Source organism: Ambystoma mexicanum, chromosome 1p, assembly GCF_040938575.1.
Source record: "Ambystoma mexicanum isolate Mex_15411 chromosome 1p, UKY_AmexF1_1, whole genome shotgun sequence".
NCBI classification, from domain to species: Eukaryota; Metazoa; Chordata; class Amphibia; order Caudata; family Ambystomatidae; genus Ambystoma; species Ambystoma mexicanum.
Genome location: NC_090921.1, coordinates 1,269,987,596 through 1,270,011,563, shown reverse-complemented (window position 1 = coordinate 1,270,011,563; position 23,968 = coordinate 1,269,987,596). Strand labels below are relative to the sequence as shown.

The following is a 23,968-nucleotide window of genomic DNA, read 5'->3' as shown; positions in this document are numbered from 1 at the left end:
CAAATACTTTACTTCTGTTAATATGTCAAGTTGGTTATACTCTATAAACCACTTGAGTTCTTTGTTACATCACCTCTTGCAAAATATGATGTTTTGTTTTTTAATAATTAAGCTGTTCCTTTGTGTAGTCTAACTCCTTTAGACTACCCTGAAGACCTATTGGTGTCTGGACAAAAACTAGGATATCATTTGTGAAGGTCAACCACTGGTTCCTTAGCTTCCCTAAACTGAAGAGGTCTTACTCCTGCAAGGGACTCAACCAAATCAGCCATGTAAAGAGTAAATAAACACGATGACAGTACACATCCCCTGTGCAGACCCTTATCAGAATCAATTTCCCCCCGATAGGTCTCCCTTGGGCGTTCAATCTTATTATCACCTGTGTTTTAGAGTGTAACATAATTAGTAACTTCAACAAGTTTCTAAGGATTTTGCAATGGTTTAATTTATCCCACAGGACTAAATTGTTTATTGCATCTCAGCAGAACAAATCTTTCAATTTACATCTACTAGAGTAATTGGTCTTTAATTCCTACATTCATCCTGTCTGTGCTTTTCATAAAAATCGAGATGATGTGGGATTTATGCCATGATTCCGGTATAGCAAATGGTTTATTTTCTTGAACAAAACTGCCAGGATTTCAGACTATAAACTGGGGTCCCGTTAATTAACAGCCGAGATCCTGTCAGGGCCACCGGCACAGGAATTCAAGCAATAGATTTGATCGAGAATATCCTTGACCATCATACTTTTACCTCCAATTTGTATCTGCTTCTAGATCATATGATCTCTTATTGGCGATTGTGTTCTTAAACTAGTTGCTAAAATAACGTTCCCATACAGATGCCGATATTGTGGATGGATTAATCTATGGCTTTTAATTCTGTTGTCCAAGTGTATGTATTGCCGTATTTTTTTTTATCTTCATACTCTGAATATCTGTTGGCATTCTTTTTACAGCATCCACCTTTTGTGATGATATACACAATTCTATCATGTTTTTTCAACTTTATCTGCAAGTCCTGGTCAATCAAGTCGGCCCGATTTTTGGATTCCTCTTATTGCCCTTCAATTTCACAAACGCTTCACTCCCTAAAATGATTAACCACACACCCACTCAATGGCAGATTCATTTTTGAATATGCTCATCACGCAGGATGACTGATCTAAGATAAAACACCCAAATAGGGTCTTTGTACATGGAAAACAAAGTATGTGGGGCTAAAGAAAAGATTAAACAATGCATTGTGTATGCTTTACAACAGCTGCACATTCACCTTAAAAAGTAGGAAACGTCTGCATCTCAGAACAAAACTTGCCACAAGATCTCTACATGACAGTCTACACAACCACATGTGGAGCAAAGGGTCAAACATTTTGGAAAGCACTTCGGATTGATTCAGTGTTCACAATCAGCAGTTGCAAGTCTGCAATCAAGCGACTTGGAGGAAAGGTGCTGGTTGGCTGAAAGGTACCCCGCTGCCCCACTCCCATGCCCCTTTCACCTGAGTCTTCTGCTCGGACGGAGGCACTCCCAGTCCTATGAGGTCTCAGGACATGTGCAATGGTCAAGGTACAGGCATGAAGCAACAAGAGATTCCAGGGCAGCCACTGCTGCATTTCTGCTGATCTGCAAAGATAAAGAGAACTTTAGTGAAAAATATCACCATCTAGGGGTCACAATAAGATTGGGCTAAGACAGCAAGTGGCTGGCACTAGGAGGGCGACGAGCACCAAGCAACAGCACCTAGAGGGGACCAGGAAAAGGAAGTTGTGGGACAATGCCACCAACATACAAGAAACATGAACGGAGGTGGGAATTGGGAGCAAGTGTAACAACATTCAGGGAAAAGGACAAGTAGTGCGGGCAAAGGTTAGCAGTTCCATGCACCCAGAGGAGAGCTGGAAATAGACAGGAAATGCATTACAATGCCATGCATCTCATACCCACAACCAGTGCACCTCCAAGACAAAGCAGATACATCTCCCAGGAGGAACATCCTGCTACACTTACAGTCCGCAGGGGAGCTGTGCACCAAAGTTGTACTTATGGGATGCCTAGTAATGACCCACATGCAGCTTCACCAGTCCTGTCGAAGTCGGAAGAGAAGGCAGGGACTCCGTCAGGGCCGCTGCAAATATGAGAAAAACTGCTTACAAATCTAGTAGGTAATTATATTTTTATTACACAATTTACACATTTATATTTTCAAGGTGTTCTTAAACCCATTCTTACTAATTCTCTACCAGATCTCAAGCCGGAGGGGGAATTGGAAACCTGCAGTGAAGACTACCTAATTGCTACACTGAGGGGTTGTGACTTCACTACTACCCTGGGCATTTATTCTCAGACCCGGTTGCTCTCGCACTGCTTGCATCATTCCCTGTGGACCTGCTTTCCTGTTACCCAGCTGCAACACCCGACTAGGCTTCCTTTGTAAGTTGCAATTTGATGTCTTGATGGTGCCCATTGTGGTCATTTTCTGAATACCTTTACTGATTGGATACTCTCAGTTTCGACTCATTTCCTGCACCTGCCGAGCACTGCCTACTTCTGCCTCCTTGCTTTTTGAACTTTTAGAGTTCCCTGGCACTTCCCTGGAAGAAAGCATTCACATGTTTCTCTAATATGGCACTCTTACGCTTACTCATTTACCCCAGTTAGCTTTTTGTTCCTTGATTTCCATCAATCTGTTTAAGGTTCTCCCCAGTCCAGATGATCAGTCTCACACGCCTTGTGGTGGTTTACCTACTACTCTTTCTCCCCCCCCCCCCGACCCCCCATCTTGGATACAATCTACAATTTAAAATCGGATCAATTCCCAGTGTGCGGTCTTCTGGCAAACGTTTGCATCAGATGTTTTTTGTAGTACATATTTTTGTCCTTGTGAGTGAACAATGGATTGGGACAAAGTTCAGAGTGCGGGTGTGTCTGTCTCAACAAAGTATCTGTACTAAATAAGCAAAGCCTACATAGAAAAGAAAAAAAGTTTGGAAAATGAGTAAAGGGAAGCGCCTCCTGTTAAAATGGGCTACTGGAAGAGTGTGTGAGTGTGAATATAATATATATATATATATATATATATATATATATATATATATATATATATATATATATATATATTGTTCTGCGCGTCCAGCCATGTCAACTGTGGACCTTGAATGGAATGGCCATGTTTTGTACGTCCCTGTACAAAATGCACATTCAGGTGTGCATGAGGTAAGCACAAGGAGGGTCTTCAACCACCCTCTGTGGACATTACCTACCCAGTAGCGTTTTATCAATGGTTTTACGCCAAGATAAATGAAAGGCAATGCAGAAGCAGTGGGTATAAATCTTCTCCATGGGGACAGCTCATTTATATCTTCACCAATACTGTGTGTCGCATACTGTGTGCATTACTTTAGACTGACGTCGCATTGACTAGAAATTCAGAAGTAGCACTACTGTACAGGTTGCATCGTTCGTGGTATTTCATATGCCACAGTATATTACTCGCACAACAATCTCAGAAGCGAATACAAATAAAAGGTTTCAAATTAAGAAGGGAACATTAACGTTAAGTAATTCAGAATGGATAACCATTAGAGTTGCAAGGACCTTAAATAGAAAGTATAACCTAAACATTTCTCCTCCTCTGCCCCCCCAGACAGCTTCAGCAAAATAGAAGAGTGCTAATCATTAATGTATTATTAAATAATGAATGGGTAAGTTTGATAACTTTTTTTAAAATATGAATTACTGCATTCAAGGGGTTAATGTGGAAACAAAATAGTAATCTATTTTACAATTTAGCACTTTAAAAAGGAGCCCTCTGATGGATTTTCAAGCAGATGGAAAACTGTAAGCAGCAGAGGTAACATTCAGAAAGGATTAGACACGACTGTACGTCGACATTGCTAGCAATCATTAAGCGCTCTTATTACGAGTTAACGTGATAGAAGGATGGGAAACAGGACTGTAAAATCTGCTTCTCGTTGGACAGAAAACCTTTAATACCCAAGAACCAGATCCTATTAAACAATATTTAATTAAAATTCTCCCCTTGTGTCTTTTTAAAATGCCATTCATTTTTCCATCTTTATTGAAAGCATAACAAAATTAAATGATACCAATATAATAATGCCTATAGCGTCCAGTTTCCTCCTCCACCAACCACACTCTTCTACAGCAGATGAGAGAGCAGAAAGTGTTAGTTTAGAACGGTCTAAGAAACCAGTTTGTACAATTCTATTAGTGAAGTGTAAGCTTGCCAGATCTTTTGCGGTCAGCGATTTAAAGGAAAGCTCAGGACAATATACGAGTCATCCTTTCCATCGATCATACCTTCCATCATCTCGTCAAGCACATTGAGTGGGCGCATCTGGTTTTCCCCAGAGTGAGACAGCACCATTTAGAAGAAAGAAGTGCATTTGATTACCAAGAATGCATCCCTCTAGAGAAGCCATGCTTTCCTCAGATGTGGGAAAGAGTGCTTTCCCTAGAAGCAGAAAATGCAGCGGTATCCAGTAAGGAGAGTATGATCATCTCCCCAATGGGAAACCTGACTTCAAGCAATAAAGACTGTAAATGAAGGCACCCGGATATGTAAGAACCAACACCTTCAACAATGTTCAAATATGTGGAATTTCTGCAATCTATTGGATCTGTAGTGCTAGCAACATATTCCTTTACGCGGCTTTTCTAATAGTTGGACAATTTTAGATGATCTTTCTTTGTACCACCATAAATGACCCAAAAATGAGCGATAAAGTGATCATCCATAATTTATTCCCCATCCTTTGAGTGTTTCATGTGTAGTGATCCTCTAATTCAAGAAGTTTGTAAATTGTTGGATGTGGTCTTCTGGAGCACCGGATATAACTTGGTGAGGGCTCGACTTCCTCCCACTTTACAATGAGATTTCGTTACCCAGTGCCTAAGCTATCAATACTGGTATCTGGCATTTTCTATAATGCTGAAGTCCGAATTGCACTCTTGAAAGCCTTTAAGTAGTGCCTGTCTGAATGGATTATTAAACCCACCACCCCCATGAAGGTACTGCTGTGGTTTGGCAGCCAAGGGGGAAATTGCAATCAACATTTGCAAGAGGTGAAAGCCCAAAGCCCCATTTTGACAGCTTTGTCATTCACTTCATGAGTGACCGGTGTCAAATCTTGAGAGAAAACCATTGGTGCGTTCATATGTTTAACGACACCACGGATTGCTTCATGAAAATCCAGTATCTTTTAGACTCGGGTCTCATCCGTTCATCCAGAACTAAAATTTTTAGGCTTGAAAATAATTAGGACTAGGACAATTTAGCTTGCCCTGGTGTCTGGGCTTGGACAGAAATGCCTTCCCCCCCCCCCCCCCGTGGCTTCCACCATCCCCAGATGAATTGGATAACTAATGCCTGTAATGTTTTCAATTTTGCTTAATGAATGGGGATAGGCACTGCCTGTAAAAGAAACCGAAGGCAAAGCAAAATGTTAATCTTTACAACTAGAATCCTTCCCACCCAGAGACCATCAGCCTCTTTGGATAGTTGAATCTACAAAAGGGCTCCACATCTTCCTGTTCATAAAATACACAAATACCAAAAGGGATTGCTTCACCCACGTGAGGGAAGGGACCATTTCAAAGACTATCTTCAGTTTGGATATATGTATATGGAGTTCCGATTTCAAGGTATTTACCCTAAACTGTATACTTCGGAGAGAAAATGTCAGTGCATTTTGCTGGGTAACCATGAGTATTACATCGGTGAAAAGGCTTTTATGCTGCCCGTTCACCCATTTCACCCCCTTGACAAACATATGCTCTCCATTATGTGTAGGTCATGTCCTATGTGATTCACCTAAAATATACAGTATCTTAGAAATGCTGTTGAAAGCACTTCTCTGGTGTATAAACCCAGATTGATCGGTGTCAATCAAACTAAACGTGGTCTATCTGCTAATATTCTAGTGCAAAGCTTTGCATCAGTATTCAACAATCCCATATTTGACATGTGAGGCATCATCTTTGCCCAGCGTCATGGTCAACATGATAGATTTTGTTGATGACCCAGCTTTGCAAACATTATTGAAAATATCAGTTGGCTGGTGCACCAATACTGGGGCTAAACATTTATGCAAGGCTCCAGTGAAGCTACCTAAACATGTGTTTTTTTGTGTGGCTTAATAGTTTTTTATAGCTGCTAAAACACATCAATTATCAGATTAAAATTGGAGGTATTGGTTTTAAATAAAAAAAAAAAAAACAAAAAAAACATTTTTACAAAAATCAGGAGATTGTACCCACAACTTCTTTTCTGTGAATCCGGTCCCTAAAAACAGTCCTTGGGGTGTCATGGTCACATGACAATCTTTTCCCTCATCTGTAACTTAACTAAACCAGGGGCACGATCTGAAAGGGCCATTATACCTAGGTGCAATTCTCCGTCCGCGTCTCTAAACTGCAGCAGAAGGAGGATTCTACAAGTAAAAGGAATAATACATTTTTACCACGACTACTCCAAATGACATTTAAATCCATAGGTCTACATAAGGCTCAAAATGTGCACTCACTACTAGCCATGGCCTAGTAGGAACGGAATCTTGGCAAGTTAGAAATAGTGCGCTGTATTTAGGTTTAGAACTGATATGGAGAGTGGCTTTTTATTGGCTGGCTAGTACTTTGCATCTTCATATTTTTACCTTGGCTCTAAATTTAGATATCCGTTTAGCAGAGGTTACTGCTAGAGAAAAAGCTCGAGAGGAGGAATCTCCGTTAGTATTAATTATTTATGACTATTCTATAGGGCACTAAAAATAAAAAAAGCAAAGTTCTCATTTCGAGCATTAAGTGACCCCATTGAAATCAAGGCCACAGGCACCAACACCCTGACAAACATACCTGCCCTTGAGGTCAGACAGAGTTGGGGTGAACTGGAAATCCTGGGGTAACATTACCACAGCCCTCTTGGATGAAATATTAGCAAAGCAGGATTGCGGATCAAACTTACAAAAATGACCTATGCTGATGCCATCCAAGCATGCAGGTTTCTTGTAGACAGACCATTTAATATTGCCTCTCTCTCTCTCAGATCTTTAAACTGGCTTGTAAAGCCCACGCACATTCAGTACCCAGATTTGTGTCATTTTGGTGTGCAAGTTAGGACTCCAACAGAAAAATCAAAACAAGTGTAACAATGCCAAACGCTGCATGACAAACGCCATGACAACCTCGTGACAAAGGAACCAGACCCAACATTAGAAATGCATTGAAAGAAGACACCCCTTGCTGTTCACCTCTGCGGCATCACCCCCAGCACAATGAAAAAGGCAGTGACATTCATGTTCAGCATGATCGACCGAGAGACCACTCATCCTCCACCACATGCCACTTGGAACGCATCACCCCCTTCATCCCTAAACTTTCATTCAGTCGTGACATTTCTGCAGTAAGTAGCCAATTCAAGAGAAAAAGAAAAAAATTAAAGAATTCAACAGCAGGGGAGGTTGAAAAATACCCAAAAGGTGCCTCAGTGCCAGCGAAACTCAGTCCGACCGAAGCATGCATCATAAATAGCAGTGAATTAGTAATAGTGTCATCCAAATATGGATTTGTACTCTCGGTTTTAACTTGTAAAGATGCAACAAAAACCATGAGCACTCAGCCACTCCAACATTATCGAAAAAGTCTTGTGTATCAATTGTTGGAGGAGTCCCGGATCATGCACTAAAGCAAAATGGCATGGGTCTAGGCATCCCAACTAAAGAACTTTGCCATTTTGTTCTTTTCAGTGGCTTTTTTAGACATTCTAGAGCGACCAGAGACACAGCCAAAAATCACCAAGACCAGCCCCAAACCCAGGCTCAGGCACATGAAAAGCTGCAGTGTTGGACCTTTACTTTTAGTCACCGTATTCAGTCCAGATTTCCCCAGCCCTGACCCATCTCTGATAAAAGACGTGACAAAATAAATGACCACCCCCTTTGATAAGTGGGATGATATGTTCAGCAGGAGAGAACGCTTCCAGGCACTGTAACAGCTAGCCTTCCATTTATACAATTCCTCATATTATTTTGAAGCAGACTGCAACAGGGAGGGTCCTTTAATAACATTCTTTTTGAGAAAATTGGTTCACCACTTTTTGGCTACCAGCACTCCTCTTGGGTGAATGTGCAAGGTGGTCAACAACTCCACTACTCTGCCTGCCGTGGCAGGGACCAAGGAGCAGTCATCACTTCCATGGTGCTCACGAAGGCCCTAGAGGTTCTCTGCATGCCACAGAGCCTCGGACAGGCAGTGCTCTGAACTAAGTCAGCACTACGGTCGCAACAACACATGAGGCATGCCCCCAAAGCACTATGCAGCTGCCAGTAGAGCCACCTGGGGGTCTCGCAGTAGGGGCCCACAACACCCCACCTGCTTAGCCATGAATCCAATACCCCCAGGCAAGGCAGGAGCTCATACCACACTAGTCACCATAATGGAGGCCCTTCGGGTCAGTGACGTTGGAACTACAACCACGTCTGCAGCATGCTGCCATCCTTAAATACTTCCAATTCAGTAACCAAGAGTCCAGCTACATTTGCCACTGCTGGATTATAATCTTTGGGTTTCAATGTGGGATACTTACAGGCCCAGTGCACAGAGGCAAGAAAAACCATCTGCTCAGGTCACCGTCTCCACTTTCCCCAAAATGCATTCCTTTTTATAAAGCCTGATCCAATTATCGTCTCAGTGATATTATAACAGTTAATCCAAATCACACAAGGCATTGTACATCGCTGGGCGTACATATTAATGAATTCTAGATTTGCCAGGTGGCATCTATGCTGCTGCCCAAAGAGGATCTCGCCTGTTGTGATGCTGTCTTCACAACATAGATTCTTGTAAATGTTGTGCAATACCTGCATGGCACGAAGACATTTTTTTTACTAATCAAGTAAATTAACAAAATAATCGGTTCCTTCAAAATAAATGTACAATTCGTTTTAATATGCTTATATTAAAAGAGAAAAAAGATAACCAAATGTTAATGTAATTGTGCTATTATTGTTGCGATTGAACCATCATTCCTAGGGGTTAAATTTAAACTTTACAACAAAAGGAGTAGCCAGTGAACCTGATTAGATGGGACCTTAATCCCATTATATTTAAACTGTGTATATTCTTGAAAGCAGCATATTATTGCAATTGGCTCAGTACATTATTTCAATTGCCTTTCCAACACACGTTTTACACTTGCCTGGGTAGGCCAAGGCATATAGTGTGCTTCTTCAAAGCCTTCGTCAACTACAGAAAAAGGGGAAATCATCCTCCTCAAGATTCTTGTTAGGTTACTGGTCCGTCATTCAATATACAGTGAACTATCCATATCCGGCTTCTGCCAAACGTTTGATATAAAGCATTAGCATGCGATTACTTTGAGGAATTCCTCCTCCTGTATTTGATCGTTAGTTTAACACTTGTTACTTCCCATTAGTTGCATAGGGTTTTCTTTCAGGATTACTTTTGTAGGCATTTAACCCCAGCATCCAAATGGTAGCGCTGTATGTTTTTGGTGTGATTTTGGAATCTGCATCTGACGGAAAATGTACCACACTATACATGATGCTGGGGGCTAAATACATCCAAAAGGTAGGCAGACTGTATATCTAACAGGAACTCTCAGGGATCGAAAATTCATCAGAAGCACTGGGATTCAAGCTTGGAACGCAACTAACATTAGTGGCCATGTAAACCAAGATGGAGGACGCAGCCACACTTGGGTGAATAGGAGACATCGAGGAGACATAACTGCAGGAAGACCCTGTCTTGCTGAGCCAGCAGAAGAGACACCTTAACAGCTCAGTCAGCAAATGCAGTTTACCAAGGTTATCAGGAAAATGCAGGAATTCGAAAAGTACAGATGATAAACATATCCCAGGCGTGAGTCACAATCTCTGCAGGAGAAACAAGGGAACGGATGTTGCTGGAAGGTCAGATTCTCACCAACTCGGACCCAACATCGAGAGGAAAATAGCTCGAACAAGTGTCTAGAGGCCAGGAAGATTCTAACACTCATAGTAAAAAGGGCTAAAATCTTCAAATTACTGAGCAGAATAATTTGAGATGTGGTCGTACACACGCAATTTGGAGCTGGCGGAGAAGGACTATTCATTAGAGCCAGACGTGGGTAGACAGACTATCGCTCCCATCCATCTTTTTGGGATGAAAGAAACAATACAGTATGAAGTTGAAAGCCAAATATCCTGGCTTGAAGCCTACGAAATCAGAGAATGGCAACCTTATTGGGACAGGCAGCATTGCGAGGCTGTTCATCACCTTTAATTGTTACTCATGTGCTGGTAACTGTCCAGGATGCCACCCCTGTCCAATCCCTATCCATCTTTAACGCTCACTTCAACAGTGCTGTAGCCACCACTTGCAAAGCACCGCAATGACATGATTCCCCATTTATCTTTTTGTAGGCGTCTCAGGCGGAGCCACCAGATACAACCTGGCCATTTAGACTAATACCCCTGAATAGAATCCATACTTAGCCACATTATTCACCCAATAACATCCCACCTTAGGTTTGTGCAATGTATCATTTGTGTGCAACATCATATTTGCTTAAAACTCAGTGGCAGTGCCAAGCTGAGAGGGTGGTCAGTCAAAATGTCGAAAAAAAAAAGTCGAATGTATTATTTATTTATATGTATTTTTTGGGTACGGTAAGTAAAAAAGAAGGGGTAAAATAAAAAAAAAATAGAAAAAAAAGGGGACTTGGGGGGGGGAAACCCCCCCCCCCATTTCGGAAAAAAAAACGTATTGAAAAAGAAATTCGGACAAAGAGCAAATGTGTCCCATGATCAGTGCAATTGTTGCAAAGAGTCAGTACATAGGAAGCAAGAGTGCCCAGATTGACCAACTAACAGTCAATGGGACCAACGCAGCTCCCTCATGCCTCATTTTCACAGTGATTTGTACCTCCTCCACTGCCTGCTACTTTTAACACTCCTAGACCAGCCAGGGCCCAGTAATATTGTGGCACCACCGATTCCACTTGATGCGTTGCTCCTTGTGATAACTGATGTTATCAGAAAAACGTTAATAGTCTTGTTGAAACGAACATCACAGCCGCCTTGGAGAGCCTCTGAATTTCCACATTTCCCGTGTTCAGATGAAGTGGTAAATGAGATCACATCGGGGGGCGACCACCAACCCATCTGATGCACACAACCTATGTCTGCTACTTTGGTTCCCATGCATGAGGATCATGCACTTCTATAGAGCCCCTCCAAGCCAGTGAATTTAGTAGGATTGAAACTATTGTATTAAAATCAGTTGTACCATTGTTACCCTGATGGTATCTATTTGAATATACCGATACATACAGAATTATAATTCTTGGCTGTGTTTAAAGAGTCTCCAAACTCGATAAAGGAGCTAAGGAACAGCACTACCCAATTGCAAAAGGGACTGTTGAACAGTTCTTGCGCAATTGTGCACCATGCATTATCAAATGAAGCGGGATGCATATTAAATGTGGAACTCGCGCACAGTATTCTGAACCCAGCCAAACCTTTACTGTGTATCAGCAATCATTTCACAAGCAGCAGAAGAGGGTATGAAAGCGGTTATTGGGTAATTGCTTAAGCAAGAAATTATTGTACCTACCCAAGTCCCTGCAATATTATCAAAATTAAGCAGTTTTGCCCCCTTTCCCTGTTCATCTCAATCCTGCAATAATTAAATCCTGTCTTCCAGCTTCAGTAACACCCTTTACAGCAGTGAATCGGTTGTCGGCATGCTTTCCTAGACAAGTGCACCCTTTCAGTATCTATTCTTCTTTATGCATGAAAAGCTTAATATTATTTTACTCCAGGGTTATATAAAAGTAAAATTTCCCAGATTCGAAAATGCGATTTTAACTTGTTGGGGTTCAAAAGGGAGGTTTGTCCCGATTTACTTTGAGGACCACCTTTTATTGGCATCACTTTTTAAAAGATAGCCTTATCACGAGTTTGGCAGTAACCCTTAAATCCGGCGGTCGCGCTATTACCGCCGGATTTAAGGGTCCGCCAAATCAGGGCTTCGGCGGATTTCTTCCCAGCATGGAGCCAAATGGGGAATGGGGCATTCCCGAATGGGCTCAGGGGAATTCCATTACCGCCAAACCCGTGATTCGGCGCTAATAGCGCCGGGGGGTTTGGCATTAGGGCTAATACCGCCGGCGGTAATACCACCGGCATTACCACCCAACTCGTGATGAGGCCCTATATCTATTGCAGCATTGCTCTGAAAGGCTAAAGCTTCTAAAGAAAAGCTTCAATTGTGCTAAATCAGAGTGCAATACCTGCATGGGATCAATGTGATTTCCCAAGTACTCAGATCCCAAACCCAAAAGCAAACAGAAGGATTTCTTGAAAATGCTGGCTTTTGCTGCGAGTGTATAATGGGCTATGCCTCAATCCTTAAACCGGTTCTAAACCTCACCCACGATTCCTTCCCTGGTCATATGAACTGCAAGAGTCTTTAGTCAGAATCAAGCAAGAATTGTCAAAGGTTCCGCCCTTAGGTCTGCTGAATAATCAGAAATCCTTTGGCTTTGCCCTGTGCGCGCTTACTCGAACGCCTGGTGCCAAGTACCACCCCTTTGCCTAATACGGCGATGCATTGGATCCTGTGGCTGCAGTTTTACCATCTTGTTTACGTGCTGCAGCGGCAATTGAGTTGCGAAGAGAGACAAGCAGACACCTTGGTTAAGGGACACTCGGTCACCATAGTAGTGTCTCATGATGATCTGGCATTATGTCAGGAAGGCAAGACCCAACACATTTTGATTTCACATGTAACCAAGCAAGATGAGCTTCTCATTTGTTGCTAAAGTGACATTCAAACGTGATTCTATTCTGTCAACTTGCCTCTTTCTTTGAACTCCCCCCCCCTGAGCCCCACGTTTGTTTTAGTGGGGACTGAAAATTGCAGAAGTCAGTAGTAACACAATGTTGCAAACCCGGATACAAGATGAAGATGGGAACAGCATGATGCAGGGCCACCATGAGTACAAGATGCAAAGTAAGTCGAGCATGAGAGTTGAGAAAGGGTGATGCACTGTGAATCAATGAAGACCATAAAAGTCAAATCCAGCATTGGCCACAGGATGGTGATGGTGAAACCAGAATGTATCAGGCCAGACTCTTGCAAAGGTAGGCTGGAGGGGGGGGGGGTTTAGGGGGAGGGCGCAGGGTAGAAGAATAGAGCAAAACAGGCAACACCGGTGTGCGAGAAGGGTGGGGGCACAAGGGAACAACATGACAAAACTAAGGCAAGGCAGGGAATAGGAATTTGGTGACAAAGCAGGAATTCTACTGGTCCGGTTGCAATGGTGGAAGGAAGGAGTGGTGGCCCAGATTAGGGATGCTCCCAGAATTCCACTCTGAAGCGATTACAGAAATGTTTGCAAGTTATTATGAAAATGCATATAGGGAGTATACAGAGGAGGACTGCATCACTGAGGAGTTGCCTTAGGGACATCTCAGTTCAAGTTGGCCTGCAGCAGAATACTGGAACTACTGTGCTCCCGATTTAGTACCTCGGCTGTTGGCTATGCTAGAATAAAGTAAACAGATTGGTGCTTGGCCTTTGCTGTACGTTAACTGGAGTCTTTTATTTTAAAAAGGAGCGAAGCCCCCGGAGTCACCAGCCTCTTACAGACCCATTTCTTTCATTAGCACACAGAGAATAATATTAGCCAAAGTCTTTGCAAATAGGCTTGCCAAATTCCTCCCAGATCTAGAGTGAACGCGTGCATCATAGATCCAGACAGAATATTAGATCCCTGAACAATGGTTTGGTACTGGTGGGTAATTGTGGGGAACACAGAATGGCCCCATTTATGGGGAGTTCAAAGAAAGATGTGCATTTCACCAGAACTTCACAAATGGATCCAACTATTGTACAAAGGAATGGAAGCAGAGGTGCTGGTTAATGGTTACATTTCCAGTGCATTTGCGACAGGTAGGGGCATGGGGGCTGCCCGCTTTCTCCAGAAATGTGTGCAGTAATTATGAAGCCTATAGAGTAGTTGCTGAGAAGGGATCCCTCGTCGAAAGGATTCTGTTGGCCATGGGGAGGGGAAAGACAGTACCACTGTATGCAAATAACCTGCTCATTTATTGAAATTACCAAGATAACTGTTGGGGGGAAGTTATGGACACGATTATGGAATATGGCCCCATTCTGGTTTCATAGTTCACTGGGACAAATCAGTCACATTTCCCTCCCTTAAGGGTGTTGATCAAGATTTTAGTGGCACGTGACTTTGCAGTTTGACCACTCTACATACTTGGGAATTCAGGAATCCAAATAAAGCTTTGGTTTTTTTTTTCAACCTAAACCGGATCCCCTTGTTGATGCATTTGAATAAGGTGCGAGACACCTGCACATTATGGGCTAGGCCACTCTCTTAAAAAGGATTACACTCCCCAAGGTACTATATGTTATACAGAACACTCCATATTACATACCTCCGGCACACTAAGAAAAAAAAAGATCCTGTTGAGGGACTAAATATGATCTCAGACCTAGGATAGCACTATCCACTTCGTACAGATTGGTTTGGAGGGGTTGGGATGATGGTCATTTGCCATCCAAGTAGATTTAGACTGCATTAGGATAGAGTAAGGATGTGGGAGGTGGGGGGGGATGTTATATGGAGGGAAACGGGAGCATAACCGTCCAGACAAGACCCACTTCAGGTATACAACAAGATTAATGTGCAAGAAAGGTGGAAAGACAGAAGAATGACGAAAACCCCTACATGGATAGGGAATCGGCTCCCAAAAGGTAAATTCTTTATGGGATTGCGATCTAGGGAAGCATACTCTTCAGACAAGTGTGGGTATGAATGGGCGTAAAACAGTTTAGGAGAATTGGATTGATCAAAGGGAGGCTAGAGTGGACGTTTATCTGCACACGTTTGAACACACGCTGGCAAAACAGCCATCTTCACAGACTAATAAATCAGACAGCTCCCCATTGAAACAATGGTTGGTCAGGAATTAGCAACATACAAATCAATCTCAAGTCTTTAAAGGAGGAGTTTGAATACAAGTGATGTCCTAACAGAACTGAAGAAGTGGACCTAGGCCCCCTGGTGAAAGAGGAACGGCAAGATGCTCATCGCCAAAGTCCTGGCAGTTGCCACCTAACTGAGGATGACAAAGTTGAACTACTTGCACCGGACCGATTACAGGAACATTTATACCGAAATGGAACACAATTTGCCTTCGGGGTAAGGAAGAGACTTATGCCTTCTTTCACACAATATGGTTATGCCCGGATACCAAGATATACCATGATAGTGGTATGAAAATGGAATGATAGTTAAAGGAGGGGGAACAAAGGTATAGGGAGAGTTAATCACAGTAGTTGCGTATTTATAGCCCTTTTATCACCTGCAACTGCCTCAAAGTTGCTGAGAGAGAGATTGCGAGAGTGGAAAGCAGAGTATGGAGGGAGGGCAGTCTCTAAATGGAGTCATCATCGTTAGGAAAGATTTCATAATTGTATGCAATTTTCCCTCCATGTGTCAACCCCCAAACCTTTTGCTGCTGTTTAGACAACATTGACTGAGAGTTAGAGAATCACAGCCTTCAGCTGTACTCTGGGCTTTCGCTCACTTTTTATGGGGAAACTGACATGCCCTTAAGACAGTCGGTACCGGAGACTGTGTTTCTCTTAGTCCTTTCCTCACGTTGCAACTTTTGTGCAACATGTAACAAGTGTGCAATGTAGCTTACCATACAAAACACTTGTGTATATAGTCATTTCCAAAGGACCTAGAAACTTACTGGACTTTTTATGAACTGTGCAGATGTGTCATGGACAGGACTGGTGGCAGCCATCTTTTCGCATTCTTTTTAACCCTTTACTGCAATGTTAAATGTGTTAACCGCGTTTAGAACAAATAGGTGGCCTGGCTCCAAAATGGCCATGCCATGAGATTCTTTGTCCTGTCCTTGGGCCATCTTGCCTCTTCACCTGCCCCCCAGTCGAGTCGATTTGGGTCAGTCCTTATTTGGTCATGCACTTTCCAGCGAATCCCAATGCTTGTGCGGACTTCTGCATGTCTTGTGTGTACCCCTCCAGGATGTGGGCTGGAATATCTGTTCCAATACACATCCTGGGTGCCAGAGAGTCTGGAGTGCCATGAATGCCTGGGACCACCGTGGTCTGTGATTGGTCCACGTAGGGAGTGTGCGTTTGGATAAGAGGAGGCTGAAACCACAACTACCAGGTCGATCTCCTGAGTTCTCACTGAACAAAGGATAGGATCCAAGTATCCTGCGACTACGAAGCTGAGGAACCGATGGTGACCCGCTGGAAGGTTTGGTACCCTGAGCCTTCTGTCGTCCCGTGGGACCCCTCTGCATCTGGTCGTCCTAGGTGGTCTGCGAAGACGCTTCGACCCATTGGAATAGTGGGACCAACTATTATCGGCACCTTCATCAAACCCTGCAAGTAAGCTTTCTCAGTATTGTCCCGGGGCCAACCAGTGGACTGATCAGCTTACCCAGTTGCTTTGGTCGCTCACCGCCGCCGTTTCGAGGAGGCCCGCGAAACTTGGTACACTGCTAGCTCTGTGTCCACAGCACTCACCAAAATTTCGTGCACTTGGCGTCCCCAGGTCTGAAGTGAGACGAGTGCACCAGGACCGGAGTGAACGATGTTACCGTGTTGCCCTGCCACAGCAACGCCCTTTGCAAGTACACTGCATTTGTGAGCTTCTTGCCCCTGAAGACTGCTGCAGTGAAACTGGGTTGATTCATCCACCCGGAGCGCAGAAATCGCCACTGTCCCGTTTGGGAATCATCGTATCTCAGGAACTAAAAAGGTGCCGAGACCTCCTTTTTGCTGCATTCAAACCTGCAAACCAAGTGGACTGACCTGCTGAAGTTTGGGTCCGGATGGGGAGTACTCAATACCCCAACTGGTGGCCCCTAACGCAAGGGCCCATTTTTATGCACGAGTGGCCCCTGAGGGCCCCTCTCCTTTCCACTGCTATTGCGAAACAGCAACTCCATCCCAAACTCTTGAACTGCCTCTGCCTTCAAGTGGATGTCCTCCTTCAATAGTGGGAATTGTTCTGCATCGCCTCATCCACATTCCCAAGCTGCTAGAGAATCCTGAAGAGACCTTATTCTGCCCATTGGCACAACCGTGTGCACTTGCATCATGTACTATGGAGTACAAGGCTCCTCTCTTCTTAGGGCTTGGACTGCCTCTCAGTTAGGTGTATTGTCGATGCTGAACTGGGTCTAAAGATTGTCTACACTGCCTGTTTGCTTCCCATTTAGGTTGTCGACATATTTCGTGCATCTTTTGACCCCAATGGTCTTGTGTATATATTGTATTGATTGTGATGTATTGGTTTACTTAGTGTTACTGTGATTCTTTTGCTATGGTCTATTTATTTAAATTTATAAAGCGCCCAGTGGCCCTGGGGCATGTTACAGAATATTCACTTAATACAAGATGGCAGATATGACAGAAGCATTAATACGAAATAGCAAGGATAGTACATAGGCAGTAATGCATGTTAATGACCGTTGGTGTTCCATGGTTACAGAGGAACAGTGCAGGATACTGTACATTTTGGGGGAGGTCAATGTTACAAAGGCCTTGTAATAAATGTGTCTATTATTTTTGTATTTATTTTTTTTTTTTTGCTTACAACCTCCAGGGTTTTAACAAAAGGTTGCTGGTTTCCGTTTAGATCCTTTGCCTGCTACGTAGCGACACCACCGATAGAGGAGAAGAATTTAGAGTGTTGGTGTTAGTGTGTTTTAGTGGCTTTGTGGAGAGCTTGGCGTTTCGCTTTGGACGATAGTGACTTTTTTAAGTGTCGCTTCAAGAAATTTGGCCGTGGCCCTCGACCATCTGGCCGAGTCTCCTGCTATCATTCTACACCAACAAGTTTCTTCGTCGAGGCTTGCAGACTGGTCGCTCAGTGGTGTCAGAAAGGCGTGCCTTTCCTTTGTTAGGCCTCGACAGGATGTGAGAAGGTGGCGATTTGATTCAACTTCGTTTTGGATAGCACAGAAACGACAGTCTTGCGTCGGTGCGAGAGCTCTGATGAAAAAGGATTTCTCTTGTAGGAAGTAGATTTAGGCGAGCCCGCATGAAGTTTTTTCTTAACTCTTTTTCCGGGAATCTCTCGCAGTATTTTAATGGGACTTTTAGCCTGTTGTGCGTTGTTGGTAGATGTTTTAGCGATTTGTAGGACTGGCTTTTTTCAATTGAGTTTATCCAGTCTTGCTGTTTCAATTTGGTCTTTACTCGTCCAGGGTTGTGGATTAGCGTTTCTTCGTCACACGCTACCTCTTCTAATTTTGCTTGAATTTTTGCGACCCAATCCAGTAGTGGTTTACAGGATCCCTTGTTGATCTCGGCAGAGACCACCTGGAAAATTGGAGGTGAGTCTGGGGTCAGGATTTTTCGATACAGCTGGGTGGCACTCTGTTACCACCGCCGCTAATGAAGCCAAACCTAGCTCTTTTCCAATCGCTGGCATCGGTGCTGCTTTTGGCAACCCCAGTACTGATTTCCAGAATAGACCTTCCAGCTGAGTCCATAGTTCTTCCAAACACAAGTTTGCCGCCATCCCATAGGTTACTGCAGGAACCACTTTGGATTTGTAGAACAGGATTGTAGGGGACCACGAGAATTTTCCAAACTTTGTCTATTGCACAAGCTTGCGCAGTTAAAATTTCTCATTTTGTCCCATAGTGTTTTTTGATGCAAGTTCTCTTTTAAAGAGTTGTCGAGCTGGATTCTCAAGTATTTATATTCATTTACTTGCTCGATTTTTGCATTTTCCATGGTCCAGCAGTTGTTGGTTTGTTCTTTCCTCGACGCTTTGGTCCATATTAGAATTTTTGTTTTTGATAGGTTTACTGTTAAGTTGTTGCTTACCATGTACGTGGCTAGGTTTGTCAATTGTCTTTGTTGGCCTATCGGTGTCTGGTCCACAAGGACCAGGTCGTCGGCATCCACAGTCTTGATATCTGCTGAGCACCTACTTTCGGCGGAAAAGATCGCAATGTTCTCTCTGAATCTTGGAAGTCTCCAATAAATGCTATAAATAGCGCTGGCACCAGTGGGCATCCTTGTTTAACCCCACGATTAGTTAGGATCCTGTCTGAGAGCGTGCATTGCCGGCTTAGGCGGACCCAAAGCGATGTTTAGGTGTGGAGAGCTATTATGGGCTCAAGCACCGGACCTGGGCAGTTCCATGGTTTTAGCTTCGACCAAAGTCGGCTCCGATCTACCATGTCGAACGCTTGGGATAGGTCCACCATCGCCAAGAAGACCTGGGGTGCTCCACTTTTTACTTTTGCTTTTATTTTTATTTTTTTTTATTTTAACTTTTATTTATTCAGCTTGGTAGCACAGGTACAGGTGAGCAATAACAGAGCATATAAAATCAAAACAACGTAAAACATTACAGATTCATACAATGAGTACAATGAGTACAAAGAGTCGTCTTACGCACAAGGGGGGATACATAGCAGGACAGTACAAAACCAGGTGGAGGACAAATCAAGAAACAACTGGAGATAAACGAGGAGAGGGGGCTGGAGATGTAGGATCTGAATCGGTGTCAGGGGGGGACATAAATGAGCGGAACTTCAACCAAATGTCTCTAGGTCTAGAGCAGGCGGGCTGTTGTACCGCCCATGATTCTTCGGTGTCGGAAGCCCACGTAACTGCTCTGAGCCACTGTGCGCGAGTAGGGGTGGTAGGCCGAAGCCAGCAAAGTAGTATTGCACGCACAGCCAGCAGCATACAGAGGCCAGCCAGTTTCCAGGAATCACGGTGGAGCTCGGGAAAGTCGTGGAATAAGCATTTCATTGGGGTTGGGGAAATAGGGTGATCAAGAATGGACGAAACAGTGGAACAAACTGCGCTCCAGAATTGAGTGAGATGGGGACAAGACCAGATCATGTGGATATAGTTGGCGTCATCACGGCCACACCTAGGGCATCTAGGGGAGGAGTCGTTAGAAATACGGTGTAGTCTGGTCGGGGTTTAGTGGTATCTGTGGAGTAGCTTAAATTGAATTAACTTTAATCGGGAGTTGAAGGAGACCCCCTGGATACGTGCGCACATATGGGACCAACGATCGTCGGTCATTTCCAATCCGAGATCAGCCTCCCAAGAGCGCTTTAACTTAGAAAATGAAGGGGGTGATCTGGATTGGATCAAGGTATATAGTCTGGAAATGTTGCCCCTCATAGGGAAAGGTGAGGACAGTTCAGTGATTGCCAACTCATCAGGTGGCAATGCTGGGAAGCACGTGTACTTATGTTTGAGGACTCTACGGAGGGCTGAGTACTGAAGCCAGACGGAAGGCCTCTGTCTGAGGGACGGTGGGAGGTCAGGCCATTCTATGAAATTACCACGTTCGAATATGTCTCGAAGCAATTCAAATCCCGCCTCAGCCCATGTGCGAACAACCGATGGAGGGACCTGTGGGATCCCCGGGACACAGTTCCAGATCAGGAGATTACCATGGAAGGGATGGGTGGTGCCCAACATTTGCCACGTTTTGGATAAAGCCAAGGATGTGCACCTCACCGGATCTAGTGAGCCCGATACTATTGGCATGGGTGCGATCACCAGAGATCGGATGTCGCAGTCACTAACTGATAGCTTTTCCAGTCTGACATGGGTAGGGGGGTCCGATATATTAAACCAATGTGCAATGTGTTGAAGTTGTGCCGCCAGCCAGTACTTGAGGAAGTCAGGTGCACCAAGGCCACCCACCTCCATCGGGGCGGCAAGGGTCTTGAGCTTAAGGCGGACCGCACCCGAGTGCCAGAGGAAAGTATTGAGGGTTCGTGTCAACGCCTAAAAGAAATCGACTCCCGGCCACTGCTGGACATTAGCGAATCTATACAATAGTTGGGGGAGTACTACCATCTTCAGTATTCCTACCCTACCTGCCAATGAAATCGGAAGTTTGTCCCAACCCTGAATTTTTAACATAAGATTTGTGAGGTATGCTTGATAGTTCTCCTCGAAAACCCGATCAATGTGACGTGACACCACTATGCCTAAATAGGTAAACTCAGATTGCGCCCAAGTGAATCCCAGGGTATCGGGAGGGGGGAGTGTGCTGGGAGTGAGCGGAAAAAGGGTTGATTTAGCGCAGTTCACCGTCACCGTCAGGCCAGAGATACGGCCAAAGAAAACAATATCCTCTAGTATTGGGGCCAGGTTGATTTCAGGGGAGCGAATGAAGAGGAGAGCATCATCAGCATATCGGGAGACTATATCCGAGGAACCGGTGGTACGTAGGCCTCTATGAGAATGATAATGGCGAAGCATATCTGCGAACGGCTCCATTGCCACAGCAAAGATTAACGGAGAGAAGGGACAGCCTTGTCTAGTACCCCTAACTATTTGGAAGAGGGTGGAGCAACGGTCCTCAGTGCGGACTCTGGCAACGGGGTTTGAATATAGTAGCCTGACCCAGGAGAGAAAAGTGGGGCCGAATTTAAATTTGTCGAGTACCCGCCAGAGATACCTCCACGAGACTGAATCAAAAGCTTTTTGCACATCAAGCGTGGCGGCCACTGCGTGGACATCTGGGCTCACTCTGCTTATTATATTGAAAAGGCGCCTCAAATTCAGGGAGGTAGAGCGTCCCGGAATAAACCCCGCCTGATCTGGATGAATGATATGTGGCATGAAGGGGACAAGTCGTAAAGCAAGTAACTTTGCGTAAATCTTGACGTCACAATTGATTAATGAGAGTGGGCGGTAAGAGCCGCACTGAGTGGGGGATTTGCCAGGTTTTAGCAGGACGGTTATGGTGGCTTCGCGGAGCGTGGGAGGGAACTGACCCATCTCCACCGATTCCTCCCAAAGAGCAACCAGACGAGGGAGTAGAAGAGACTTGAACCGCTTATAGAACTCAACAGGTATACCGTCCGATCCTGGGGATTTTCCTGATGAGAGGGAGTCTATGGCCTCTGAGAATTCCAAGGGGGTAAATGAGCTCTCAAGGGATCCGATGATATCGAGGGAGAGAACCGATAGGGGAAGCTTGTCAAGAAAGACGTCGATTTCTGATGTAGTGGCATTGTCCGCGTTAGCATACAGAGATTGATAGGAGAGGAATTCGGAATTGATATCACCCGGGGAAGTGGCCAGGGATCCATCAGGTCTCAACTCCAGGAATGGGTGGGGCACCAAACTCAAGGCGGAGAAGCCTAGCCAGGAGACGGGATGGGCGTTCACCCTCACCATATTTCCTCGCAAGCCCAGGGTTATCAAGAAACCTCCGCTCCCGGTCCGCAAGTGCGCGGAAGGTATCCAACTCCGTGCCGATTAACGCAAGGATTTCAGGAGTTTGATCTAATATATATCGAGCCTCCAACTCGGATAGAGCGGCCTCGCTCTCGGCGATCTCCCTATGGATGGTTCTAAGGGTGCCATTTTCCTTAGAGAGGGCAATGCCTCTGATGTAGGCCTTGAAAGACTCCCAAAGGGTGGCTTGTGATGAGACGGAGTCGGTATTGATCTCAAAGAACTCCTCGATCGCCGACTCCAACTCCGAGCTGAAGACCGGGTCGAGGAGGGAAAGTGGTTTCATCCTCCAGTGTCTGGTTCGGTCACGATCCGGGCCCCAGTATAGGGTGACAGTCACTGGTGAGTGATCGGAGAGAGTCCTGGGCAGGATCGTCAAGCCCGAAACACTCCTTATGAGTATATCAGACACTAGCCATCTGTCAATCCGGGAAAAGGAATCATGCACCGAGGAATAAAAGGAGTAAGAGCGGGAGTCGGGGTAAAGGAGCCTCCATGCGTCGACCAGGGCCAGGCGGGGAAGGGAAGAGAGTGTAGTATATACAGCCCTAGTGAGTTGACGGGGACGAGAACCAGATCTATCGAGATCCACATCGAATATCATATTAAAATCGCCTCCCCAAAGAATCGGTACCACCGGGAAGCCATCTAGGAGAGACGCAAGGTGTGTATAAAATTCAGGATCGTCGATGTTGGGACCGTAGATATTTAGCAGGACCACTTCCCTATTCTGCAAAGTGCCATGGAGTAACACGTATCTGCCCAGGGGGTCTATTGTCGTAGCTATGGGGTTGAATCTAATGCTCTTGTGAATAAGGGTCATAACCCCACGACTTTTGGTAGAGTAGGAGGTATAGTATCTCTGTGGTCCCCATGATTTAGCAAACTTTTCACAATACACAGTACATGCATGTGTCTCCTGAAGAAACAGGACCTTAGTTCCATGCCGCTCAGCCTGAAGCTGTAGTAATCTCATTTTCTTGTAGTTTCCCAGCCCCCGCACGTTCCAGCTCATGAATGTCAAGGTTTCCTCACTCGACACTCCCAGGGTAGACAGAGGAATACAGGTGGATGGAACAGTGCCCCCCATAGTCGGTCCCTAGTGTAATCACATCTGTAACGCCATTGGGACCATGGTGCTCTGAACTCTACCTTCTCTGCGAATACCAAGCCTTTAACGTAAAACCCCCTACCCCCCCCACCCCCACCCCCACCCACATCCCTCCCCCAACCAGAGGGATGAACACCCCATATCCAACCAACCAAATCCAAAACAATGGCATCAACGCCTGGGGGGCCTGTAAATTGGCCTGGCGGTGGTGCTCCGTACCATGAGGCAATTTTAGGATAAACTTAATGCCTGACAATGATAGAAAGACTCATCCGGGGGTGGTCCCGTGGGGGGTGGGGGAGGGGCAAGCATGACCACCTATAATGAACCAATGTAACGAGGTTATAAGGAGTAACCATCCGATCAACAGGATCGAGACGATGTATGGGTTCAGTCACAAACGTTAGGATCAAGGGATTACCACGGAGTTCCTGGGCAATCGAATAGGCAAGGATGCATGTGGCAAGTAACTGGGACGCATCGATGGGGAGAAGTCCGCACCATCGACCGCCCA

At 44.8% G+C, this 23,968-nt stretch overlaps 1 protein-coding gene across 2 annotated transcripts in view; it reads right to left on the bottom strand.

Annotated features, from left to right (window-relative positions):
• The window catches only part of PRRG2 (proline rich and Gla domain 2), a 214,329-nt gene that overhangs the window by 121,046 nt on the left and 69,315 nt on the right, over positions 1-23,968 (bottom strand). The window contains exons 2-3 of one of the 2 annotated variants that reach the window (XM_069605176.1): positions 2,016-2,133; positions 1,507-1,631 (exon numbers count right to left, since the gene is read on the bottom strand). In XM_069605176.1, the coding sequence (XP_069461277.1) occupies positions 1,507-1,621 (115 nt within the window). In that variant the 5' untranslated portion in view covers positions 1,622-1,631; positions 2,016-2,133. The remainder of the gene's footprint in view (positions 1-1,506; positions 1,632-2,015; positions 2,134-23,968) is intronic. The other variant, XM_069605177.1, reaches the window with a different exon arrangement.